The sequence below is a fragment of the Brienomyrus brachyistius genome, unplaced genomic scaffold, assembly GCF_023856365.1.
Source record: "Brienomyrus brachyistius isolate T26 unplaced genomic scaffold, BBRACH_0.4 scaffold62, whole genome shotgun sequence".
In the NCBI taxonomy this organism is placed as follows: domain Eukaryota; kingdom Metazoa; phylum Chordata; class Actinopteri; order Osteoglossiformes; family Mormyridae; genus Brienomyrus; species Brienomyrus brachyistius.
In genome coordinates, this window is record NW_026042337.1 from 805,944 (window position 1) to 818,000 (window position 12,057).

At 52.9% G+C, this 12,057-nt stretch overlaps 1 protein-coding gene across 1 annotated transcript in view; it reads right to left on the reverse strand.

Moving 5' to 3' along the window:
- Positions 1–12,057, reverse strand: part of LOC125725151 (bone morphogenetic protein receptor type-2-like) — a 40,443-nt gene that overhangs the window by 15,436 nt on the left and 12,950 nt on the right. The window contains exons 2-3 of the mRNA XM_049001773.1: positions 3,462–3,644; positions 2,137–2,316 (exon numbers count right to left, since the gene is read on the reverse strand). Of these exons, the coding sequence (XP_048857730.1) occupies positions 2,137–2,316; positions 3,462–3,644 (363 nt within the window). The remainder of the gene's footprint in view (positions 1–2,136; positions 2,317–3,461; positions 3,645–12,057) is intronic.

Consider the following 12,057-nt stretch of genomic DNA (forward strand, 5'->3'; position numbering starts at 1 on the left):
ACACAACAAGATCCCCCCACCCAGACCACTGTTAAAGCCAAACTATAAAAATCAATGCTGGGGGCAGCAGTCAGACAAAACCAGAGCAAAGGACCCCATGCTTATTTATTGCCTCATCTAAAATGGATTCATGTGCAGAGCCTGGAAGGACTTGAGTAAGAGGCTCCAATGCTGCCCCCTACATTTCAACCAAAGGACAGGCCCTGCTAAACAGTGTGATTTACAGAGTTAGTGTGTCAGTCAGAGAGCCGACTATAACCCAGCTGAGCTGCCAGGTGTTTTGATGGGTGTTCTGAGGATTCTGCAGGTTCCAGTAGGTACTGTCCACACACACACGGACAGACAGACACACACACACACACACACACACACACACCATGCATCAACTGCTCATTGCTGGATTACCTTTCCAGCAGAAACTGCCTATAAATCACAGCCCAGCCCCACACTGGATACATTCCAGTGCAGAGAGCACCCCAGCCCCACACTGGATACATTCCAGTGCAGAGAGCGCCCCAGCCCCCACACTGGATACATTCCAGTGCAGGGAGCGCCCCAGCCCCACACTGGATACATTCCAGTGCAGAGAGCACCCCAGCCCCACACTGGATACATTCCAGTGCAGAGAGCGCCCCAGCCCCACACTGGATACATTCCAGTGCAGGGAGCGCCCCAGCCCCACACTGGATACATTCCAGTGCAGGGAGCGCCCCAGCCCCACACTGGATACATTCCAGTGCAGAGAGCGCCCCAGCCCCACACTGGATACATTCCAGTGCAGAGAGCGCCCCAGCCCCACACTGGATACATTCCAGTGCAGAGAGCGCCCCAGCACCCCACCGAGACGCCTCCTAATTCCAGGCCCGACTTCTCCATACCCTCCAGCAAGAACATGCTCAGCATTAGACCTCGTCACATCTGGAGGCTGCCACTCCCGCTCGACGGCGGGGGAGGAAGGCAAAGCGGTTAATGAGCTGTTTATCTTCGGGGGGGGGGGGGGGGTGCTCGAACCTGCCACTGGGAGCGGGGGGGGAGCCCATTGTCTAAGCGGCAGTGAAAGCATGTCTTTGAAAGCCCATATCCACTCACTCGCCCATAAAAGTGCACTGGTGTTAGAATGAGTAATTTGCCTGCTGATTGTGTGTACATACTGCCTGACCCCACTGATACTTGACGACACCCCACTGATACTGATGCGTGTGGATCCCCGCAATCTGCACGGTGCTCCAGAGCTTGCTGGCAGCCAGCAGAGGGAGTGTCTCACGCATGAACATGTTCACACATTATTTAATCAAAAATCCATTTCGGGGGAGTTACCCATAATCCACGCTGCCCACTCAACTTCTCAACAATCGATGTCTACCCCCCACCCATCAAGATCAATATGTGGTTCAGACCTTATCACCTGTAAACAATCACAGAGAGAGACGATCCACTCTGAGCCCATCAGCCAATCCACTCTGAGCCCATCAGCCAATCCACTCTGAGCCCATCAGCCAATCCACTCTGAGCCCATCAGCCAGCAGGCCACACCCCTTTAGGCAAGTCCCACCCCTTCCTTATTCCCTCCATTTTTTTCCTTGCTGTTCGCCTGATGTTATTTTCCCCTGTGACTGAAGCGAAGTGCTTCTATGAGCCAGCGAACCACAAGACGGGAGAAAAAAAAAAGAGAGAGGAGAGCAGGAGGATACAGGGAGGGAGGAGGGAAAGAGGTGGGCAGCAGAGTGTGTTTTGTCTCCAGGCGAGCGATTTTTCAGCCTCCTCCTGCAACACTTGTATGCCTCACCCCCTTTGAGAGGGACAGATAAATTGGTGAACCTGTTACATCTGCTTCTGAGAACCCACCCTTGAGTGTGCTGGGGGGGGGGGGGTGATTTAAGAGCTGCACAGGGCAGCAGCGACCAGGACAGAGAAAATCACCATTCCCGGGGTGTAAGGCATCCATCTGGCCCATTTTTTATTTTTTTTTCCAGAGGAAGACCACACTCCTCCAGGGAGGGGCGAGAAGAGTCAGGTCTCCAAGCGCAGCCAGAGCTGGGACAGCCTGTGTCCTTTCCCAGAATGTAACCAAACAGCGCCACACATGAGCAGAAACCACGATTAGCAAACAGCGGCGTGTGACAGGACGGCACTCACAGAGCGGCTGGGCGCTGGTCGGGCTGGGCGGCGGGAAGTTCTCCGTAAAGTTGACGTTGCACATGTTGCCGCTGCAGCAGCAGAAGCGGTAGGTGCCGTTCTGCATGGCGGGGGGCGTAGCCGTCACCACACAGCGGTGATTGTGGCACTCGCGCTGGTCGCCGATGTGGGTCCAGCAGCCTGCGGACCACGTTGTGGGAGTGAGCAGGAGAAGGATTGGGGGGGGGGTGAAGTGTGGCTTGGGATTGGGTCCCAATCAGAAACCTTATTAGCAGTTCTATGCTAAAACAGCTAATGTAACCGGTAGGGGTGTGACGAGATCTCGCGGTATTACAACATGGCGAGATTTCTCGTCGGAGTGGAAAGTGGCCTCGCGAAGGCGCTGCAAATCTGCTGCTGTAAGCATGTCGGCGTCTGACGAAATTACCATAGTAGATGCCCCAGACACTTTTAAATCTTGTGTGGCAGCATTTTGGGTATAAATGGCGAAAGAGTGACAGACAAAACACGAACCATCTGTAAGCACTGTAGGAAAATAATGCCGTACACATCGGCTAAAGCTACTACTATGCAGAGCCATTTCCAGCACCATCATAGCTCTGTACTTAAATCCACTGCACTGGTGAAGAAAACATAAAAAAAAAGTTTTATGCTTGTTAATTATATTGTTTTATTTATATTCTATTTTATGTTCAATTGAGAAGTCAGATAGGAGAGAAGCCTGTCATTTGGGTTTGTGGTGAAACATTTTATGGTTCTAGATATTTGTTCTGTTCTTTACTGCATAAGATGATGGTGATTGTTTAAAACATTTCACCATACATCAGCATTATTTAGCATTTCTTGTCTTTCAAATTAATCAAACAAAAGGCTGCTTTCCCGTAATATATTTCCTCTTTTAAGTTTTCCTTAAAATATCGTCTCGTCCTCGTGAACCCAATATCGTGTCTCACCTCGTGGGCTGAGTATACTGTTACACTCCTAGTAAACGGCGAACAGTGCAAACTTAAACACAATTTCACGTCAAACACTGTCTACATGTCAACACTGAAGATTCTGAAATCTTCACCCTGGATGGGGCTCTACAAAAGTTATGTTTTCAGTTTGCGTTAATATCTGTGTAAGTGTGGACAAGGCCTTAGTTGACAATTCCTAACCCTAACCCTAAAAGCTCTTAAAAGAAACCGAGACCACAGTGATTTGTTCTTGTATTTGTAATTTCTTAAAATACAGTAGCGCGGCTTAATGGGATCTCCAATGGCGGTGTTCACAGCTCACATCGTCACAGTGATGTCATCAGACGGCTCCTGGAGGTCGCCGCCTACCTTGCTTGACCAATCGAATGTCTCCATCGCGGGCCTTCCCCCAGAGGCCGTAGCAATGGCTGCCCTTGGCACAGCGCACCGTGGTGTTCTCCCTCCAGGCCTGGATGTCGCCGCCAACGTGCTGCTCGTCCAGCTGCTGCTGCGGGTCGTAGTAGGCGCACTCGCGCTCTTCGCTCTGAGCAGCTGGGATGGGGCATGAGAGAGGGGCAGTGAGCACACGCGTTTACAGTACCGGCGAAAGGCAAAGCCCACTCCACAGTACCGTAAAGGACCGGTCACATATTCTCTGTGAGCTGACTGCAGACGTCTCACCAGCAGGTGGACATGCACAGACCACTACAGGAGATCAGACACCTGCCTCGCCGCGCACATACACACACACACACACACACACACACACACACACAAGCAGAGCCATAACTAATTCTCCCCCCCGCCTGAGTGACCCGGTGACTGGCCCCCCGCCCAGCCTGTCAGCACATGACAGTCCGCTTGGTCAGCTGACACCTCTCCCTCACGATATGGACTCCAGCCATCGGCTCTCCCCCCATCCCATCTGTGCTCCTCTACGCCCCCAGTCTTTCCGTCTTTCTCTGGGACTGTTGCCTCGCCATGGTCACTGCACCTCCGGAGGGGGCCCTTTCATGTCAGGGCTGGACAGCCCGGCACTGGTGGCCTCCCACTTGGACCCAAATCCTCACCAGTTTAACAGCCACGGTCCGCACACACACACACACACGCACACACGCGCATGCACGCACACCTGCACATGCCAGAATAAGTTGCTGCAAATGACATAACATCTGCTTTCACCTGGGCTCAGATGACTGCTGTCGGTACTTAGACCTCTATGTGGACAGACACTCAGAACATGCCACTGTGTCTGAATTACAGATAGTGAACCTGAGACCCATCATCTCACAGGGTTAGCGCAGTGTGAGTCAGTGCGTGTGCGCCAGTGCTCTGCTCTGTTTGTGCACGGGTTGGAGCAGCGCATGCATGTACCGCATAGATCTCATCTGGCGAAAGCAGAGGAGGATCATTAGTTGCTACGGTTTCCTGTAATTTGGAAGCAAAACACAGACGTCTGACTGGGGCAAACCAAACGCCTCAGGCATGGGAGGGTGGGGAGGGGGGGGGGGACAACAAGTCTCTCCAACAACGAGCAGAGCACAGAGCTCCAGTCAGGCAAAACCGGACTCCGACGGCAAAAAAACTGCCTCCTGACACAGAAACGTCAGCATGTTCCTGGTGAGGGGTACTGAGCTGTCCCTCCCAGGGCAGCTGCGACGTGGAGTCGAGTACAGCGACGGGGGGGGGGGCCTAAATAGGCCAGCCGAAGGACCCCCAGCTTGAGGCAGAAGGCTGACACAAGCGAAAACGTGAGGAGCGCTTCGTGCGAGTCGCGGGGTCAAACGACGGCCAGTGGTGAGCTGTGCTCCCGATCCTCTGCCCGCCATCACGGCGACTCCGTCGCCCGCATTAATCACGTTCCGCAGCGCTTTGGACAGGCGGAGCCAGACAGCTTTTACAGCAGCCTTTAATCCTAATAAACTGCCCCCCACCCCACCACCAGCTGGGTAACTCCCTCTTAGCCAAAGTCACAGCCCTACAGGTCCATAGAAAGCAAAACAGATGACATGGTCACTGCCACAAGGGGGCGCTGCCATATGGCCATCACAGCCAGTCATGCATTCTGAGCACACTCAAGGTCAGGAAGTCTAAGCAGCGAAGTCGCTTGGAGGCTCGTCAGCACATGCACTGATAAAGGCTGGGCTCAGCCCTACTGTGGGCCTTGAGCTCAATCAGCCGGGCCACCCACCCTCCCAGACTTCCAGTGGCTGTTATACGGACAGTGCACGCTGTAAAAACATCCAACTCCCTAAACTAGCGCAAAGTTTATAAATTTCTGGTCATTGTGCAAAGCGTTAAGTATTTTACCAGACTGAAACCGACCTGCTCAGTCGCTCGGCCGTGAATTGGACCATCCTGAGAAAATAACTGCTCCACAGTTATGACCCACGCTGCTCCCCCCGTCCAGGTATTGGTCAAGCTGCAACATAGACACGCCTACAGGCTTTTGCCACACCCCCAGCGACAGCCGTCCAAGTCACACCACAGTGTCTGCACCAGAGACTGAGTGACCGGGGTGGGCACAGAGTGATAAAGCAAACAAACAGCGAGGCACTCCCATTTGGGGGGGCGATTGTGTAAAAGTCCCCAAGGCCCCTGCTCTTGTTCCCGGGCAGGCGAGGGGTTGGGCCGTTTGGGACCCTCGGAAAGAGTACACAGTTCAGCCAGAGCAACCTTGGACAGCATGGGGCAGATTAAGCGAAAAACAAAACAGGCAGCAGATGTTTTTAAAGGCGCGCGGATGCACTGTGTCACGCCGCTGTTTCGTCCTTGAGATGAGCCATCCCGTGGTGAACGTGCTGCTTCTCAGTGACCTCAAAGACATGCCAACTACTGGGCCACTGACATCGGGAGTTATCAGAGTGAGCGCGAGCGGAAACACACGGCAGGGAAAAAGAAGGGAAATCAAACGCTATTCACGAATCGAGGGTCATTAAGTGACTGGGGACGGCTGCCATTTGAGGGACCACCGGCGCACTGGACAGAAGGAAAACCACTGCGGGTCTTGCAACTAGGGTCCACAGCGCTGTCAGATAGAGCCCCAACTGCTCTCGATTTGCCATCAGGAAGCACTTTGCCAAGAACCCAATGATCAATTTTTATTTGTACTTTACAAACACTAGGATAAAGCGGAGGCCCACAACACACCTCTGGACATTTTCTTTCATAAACGCAGCAGCAACCGGAAATGTCTTTCTGCTGCATTTATAAGGTTGATGTGTAACCCATCCGGCTCAGTCCAAGTACATGCTGGAGCAGCCTAGGAAACCCATACCTCACTGGTATGCTGTTCATGTCCAACCTACTTCTCAGAGAATTCAGCTCTGGGCCGCGCAGAGAGCTTGGCAGCACACGGTGAACACCCCTCCCCCCCCCCCCCCAATGAACGTGACTGGGCCAGCGGCTCTTATGTCCCTGGCAGATGGGTGAGCCCCGGTTGAGGTCCATGTGTCTCCGTCTGCGGTGCGGGGTAAATGTGCAGACACGTGCATGCCCAAAATCGGCCCTCCGCAGGACACGTACGTCGCCTGCCATACTGGGAGCAGACTGGCCCCTCCCCCAGCACACCTCAACACAGACAGGGGGCTCCAGACAGCCCTCAGGCCAGGACAGCGGGGGTGTGTCAGAGGGCTCTACCAGCAGCTGCCCCCATCCCCAGAACTAGAACATTTTCTACATCCACCTCACCAAGAAAAAAAGAAAAAAAAAATCAATTGCAAAATGTCCACAGCTTGTTTGGCATGACTGCGGGAAGCTGCCAGAAGCACAGAGATTAGGAGCACAAAGAAGGCAACACTCGCACTATTGACAGAGCTGGACTGAGGATCAGAGAGGCTGCTTACACAGGGTCTGGAGCTACACGCTACACGCTCCGCGTGCCAGTCACTCGTTAACCAGGGCCGAACTTCAACCCGTGTTTCCAGGAGCTGAAGGTCATGCCTCTCATGTTCATCAAAAAACATGTACCCAGAATTACAGTCTGCAACATATGAGTTATTTAAATGCCTTATACAGCGGATATGGCACACGTTCGTGGTCTGCATTTGAAGTTTTTTTTTTTGCAGTCTTCATCGATTTCCCCCAGAATATCAGGGCCACCCCTGTGAGTCTCTAAGCACACAGGCTGCGGATCTCCCTGACAGCTGGGGCTTGGTAACAGCACCCCCACGCAACACCGTAACACCGGATTAACCAGGGCGGGGGGAGAGGGGGGCAGTTCCTAAGCTGTAAGACGGTCAACAGGCAACATGCTTGATATGCCTGGGAAAACATGTGATTGGCAGAAAGAGGATGGGGGGGGTCTCCCTGGCTGTCACATGATTACAGGCATCATAGTGGCCAGGTTTTGATCTGAGGTGGTTTGCTATGGCCACATGGCGGAATTGGGGATCCCCGGAAATGCTGTACAAACCAAGGTGATAACCGACACTCTGCTCAGACCGGGACCAAAACAGGCCTCCGACAGTGACACTGTGACTGTAAAAGTGACGGTTTGCTCCCCCTGAGCAATGCAGCAACGTGCAACTTTTGATGACTGAACTAAGCTTGGCTGGTATGAAGGTAATATTACAGTAATAATACTGTATACTACAGTACATATCACGATATTTTGAAATCTTGGTGCCAAAGTTTGGGAGGGGGGGGGGGGGGGGCTCCCCTCAAAGAACAGCATAAAGATTTTGTCAGCTCACATATTAAAAAGCAAAGTTAAATATTAAAACTAGCGTAAATGACTTTAAATTACTACACACAGAATACACCCAAAAGTATTTTTTCGGACTTTTTCCCCTCACTTTTTTGCACGCCCTAATCAGGCCGGCCCTGGTCTGGAGAGTACGACAGTATGAAAATGTAGACATTGCCCAAGCCTAGTCTGAGCCAGCCAGCTATAAACAGCGTGATGGGCTTAAATTAACTCACAGACACATGCAAACACCAGAGGAAGAGAGAAAAATGTCAAACAGTTGAACGTTATCTTCAAAGCGTCACACCAGCGAGAAACACGAAAGAGGCGCTCAAAACGAGACCAGCCGCCCACCTACCCCTCCCCTCCCAACCTCTTCCACGCCTCGGAGGGACTAAACCACGGCTGACAGCCCCATCGCCTCAAGGGATGTGGTCACCAGTCCACCTGAACAGCTGCTTCGTCTCCCCCAATTAACATTCCCGTACCGTCTCCCGGGGAGCCGCTGAATCAGGGGCGGGCAGGACGAGACACCATCTGCTGCCGGCACGCCCCATACTGAGTCACCGTAACGACACCCAGGCCCCAGGAGTCACCCGACTAGCTTCTCCTGGAGGGCATAGGCACGGTCGTCCACCTGCCCGCCGCTGGCCCAACCATCCATGTCAACATTCCGGAAGAATCTAAGACTATCTGGGGGCGTCTCACACATTAGGCTGTAGCATGTTTTTTGGGACGTGAGACGTGAGGGTGTGACCACTGAAAGGGAACACGACTAAACAAGTATTGCTGATAAAGCGTGTGTGAGTAAACAGGCTGGTCTGTAGAAGTCACACACTGACAATAAAGGAGGGTGGCAGGGAGGGTTGATGGTAAAAGAGCCGAATTCACCAGCAGTTTTACAGATAGTAGGAGAGATAGAGGAAACCACAGACGATACCGGAATTTCTGCAAACAAGCCACCTAAATTGTGACAAGGTGGCTGTGAGCTTCCTCTCCAGTTGCGGCTTCCCACTTCCACATGGCCGGGGGGGGGGGGGGGGGGGTCTCAGCGGCCATAGGCACAGGCTCTGAGTGGTCAGGTGTCTGGCTGAATAACCTGCTGTGCCGTCTGCCCCATCCCAGACCCGCAAGGGCTCAAAAGCAAACGCTCCCCAAGCCCTCCAAATGAAGCCCAGGTTCCAGGTGGTTCTGAGACCTCATGATTGTGGCATGTGTCCACAATCCAGCCACCAGGAGAGCCGCATGGCATGGATGGCACAGAGGGAAGACCCAAATCTAGTCAGCAGGGCACCGCGCAGCTTCCACTAGCCTGCAGGGGGCACTAATCCCGCCATTCTGCCATCTGCTGCCAATTTCATGTTCCTATTCAGAGAGCAAATTGAAATGGTTTAGGCCTACAAGTGAGCTTCCTGCAAGTGCAACCCACTAAAGATGGAAGAAGGCTGGGATCCTAACAAGACAAGAACTTCCAAGTGAGTGGAGCATTCTTCTCCCAGGTTTGAGGCCTCATGCCCCAGTTCAATGGATCTGCACGTCCATGAAGGTAAGCGGGAGGACTTGACAGAGCGAAGGCCCGACGAAAGGCATCACAGGAACACCTGTGTACCCCTGAGCCGCCTTCAGCCGGGGTCTCCCCAACAGTACCACAGCATCACAGGAACATGAAGCTGATATGCAGGGTGGGGTGCCGATTGAATGGATAGCCTGCGTCTCCCCACTCGCCTGCTGCTCAGCGCAGCCACTGCCGTCCCCCCCACCTACGCCAAGATGAAGAATCAGCTGGTTCAGCGAGAGCCATCCGGTGCTCGGCCAGTGAAGCAGCGCAGCTCTGCTACCCGAATCCTCCAAGAACAAGGCTGAAGAGAGGGCTGTCACCCCCCACCCATAGATGCTTACATTCGGCACTGAGAAATAGCTTTCAGCAAGTTCTTTCTCTGTGCCCCTTTTCCCTCCCCTCCTCCCACCATTCCGGCTGGATGGATTATTCGGGGGGGACATGGGGGGGGCGGAGGGAGGGCATGTCTGCCAACAGTGGCCCAGACTTCAGAAATGCGGTAATGAGCTTTCAGAGGCTCCCCGCCCCAGTGACGGCACCATGTGAGACGTGGGAAGGAAAAACTGGGGAGGGAGATGAGGAGCCACGGCAGCCGGCCTGTGCCTGCCACGCAACTGACAGGCACCACGCTCACGACCGGCCCAGCGCGGACCCAAAATAAAACCCAGGAACATCTGAGGCGACGGCACAAAAGCTACTCAGCCTCAAGATGCCGCAGACAGACGGCATCCTGACTCCCCGGGTGCTCTCACAGAGACATTACTTGCTCGCTGCGTGACTCTCCTTTCCAGAGCAGCAAATCGCTGCTGCATTTCACCCCCTAACAAGCAGGCGTAGTTAGCCATAACGCTACCACTTACCACGCTTGGGAAGAATCACAGCGTCTCAACAGACAACAAAGGGGTCGGACAGAATAAAACGAAAGTCGACCCAGCCTGATGTGTATCCAGGATGCAGAGCAGGGTCTGAAGGGACGGGGTTATACTCGAGACCGGACCTGGCGCAAGATCGATGCTTCTTGGCGTCGCGATGCATCAGAGCTCCCTGCCTCCTGGTGCCTGCCTGGCAGCGTGGTCGGCCCGCTCGTTCCCATGGAGACCCTCCGCTCTTCAAACCGCCGTGCCACTTTCAAGCGCCCCACCCACCAGGCTTCCCGCGCGTTTCAGTCATTAGCATCGTCGCCGACACTAACGCTGGCGATGGGCAGCCCAGAGGGCCAGGGCGTCGAGCAGATGGCAGTGACAGGGTGAGGAGATGTCATGCGGTGATTAAACGATGCTTAAGACGGAGCAGAAAGCGCGGCCCGATCAACATCTGCGGGGGAGCTGCATCCAGGGAGACGCATCTGACAAATGTTTCATAAGCAGATACGAATCCACGAGGGGGTGGGTGCTACAATCCAGCATCCAATTAACCAATTAGCAGCACAGTCTGACCAAGGCGGCCACTAGGAGCTGGGAGGGGTGGAGGGGGTTAGGGATGCAGGGTGTGCAGTCACCCGTGGGGAAAGCAGATGCGGTGACAGCCGAAAGCCAGACAACAAGCTAAGAGGCGCGCGCTGCATCGGTGGGGGAGCAGAGGGCACTGCGGGGGGGGGGGGGGGAGGCTCACTGTCATCCCACAGGCCGACAGCTCAGGGGAGAGGCCAACAGCCAGACGAGAGCAACGGGGGGGGGGGGCACACGGACATTCATGAGGGGAAAATAGTTGTTCGACGGCACGCACTCATACCCCTGCCCACCCCTAGCACAATCGCTACTAAACAAACCTTTCTGGCACAGACAGGCCATCAAGCTTACAACTGACTTACATAAACTTGCATTCTGATGGAAATACAGGCTGAACTGACAGCACACCTGTCTCTAAGGTAACAGCTGAGGCCCAAGGCCTTACAGCACAAAGAGCATCAGTCATTAAGAATCCTCTTCAATACACAAGCCTGCAGCACTGCCCCTCGGATGCTGAACTCCAACGACAAATATGGTGTATTTTTACCTCTTGAAAGCAGCACTGGTTATTGGAAGTAACCATGGAGATGGTGCACTGCGCACATGTGTAGAGACCCAGCATGAAGACCATGCTTGGTCAAGCTGCAGTCTTCCTTCCTGAACCAGCGCTACATCGTCACTCCTTGTTCAGAACTGGCTTAAGCAAGAACTTGATCCGAAAACGCAAAAGAAATCTGAGAATGCCCCTAAAAACCATGATGGGGGGGGGGGGTCGAAAATTACCTCCAAAATTTTGAGAGAAAAAAAGGAATACAAATATTTACCAGTTTAGGCCAATATCTTAATCCCACATTAAGCAATCAATTTATGTTTATTGATTTCATTTAATTTCCATTTCCAACTTTTACACACACTCATACAAACATCGCTGCTGTTCACACTACGTACGTGCGTAAATTTATGTAGCTCTAACTACATACTACTATGTAGTGCTGTTATAATATACAGCAGAGGCCAATTATATTTTTTAATTAAAGGCGCTCATCCAAAAACAAACCGATTTCTGCTAGGGGTGTGGCCACACCCCCATCAACAACTATTACAGTTGCCCTGGGCTGGGCAGAATATTGACTTTTTTGCAATATATCAATATATTTCAATAATGAGATATAGGATGATATAATGCTGTTTATACTAAACTGATATATTATTACTGTGTGTTAAAATGAGGTATTTCTTATATCCTTCCTGGATGTAAGACGCAAAAGCTTC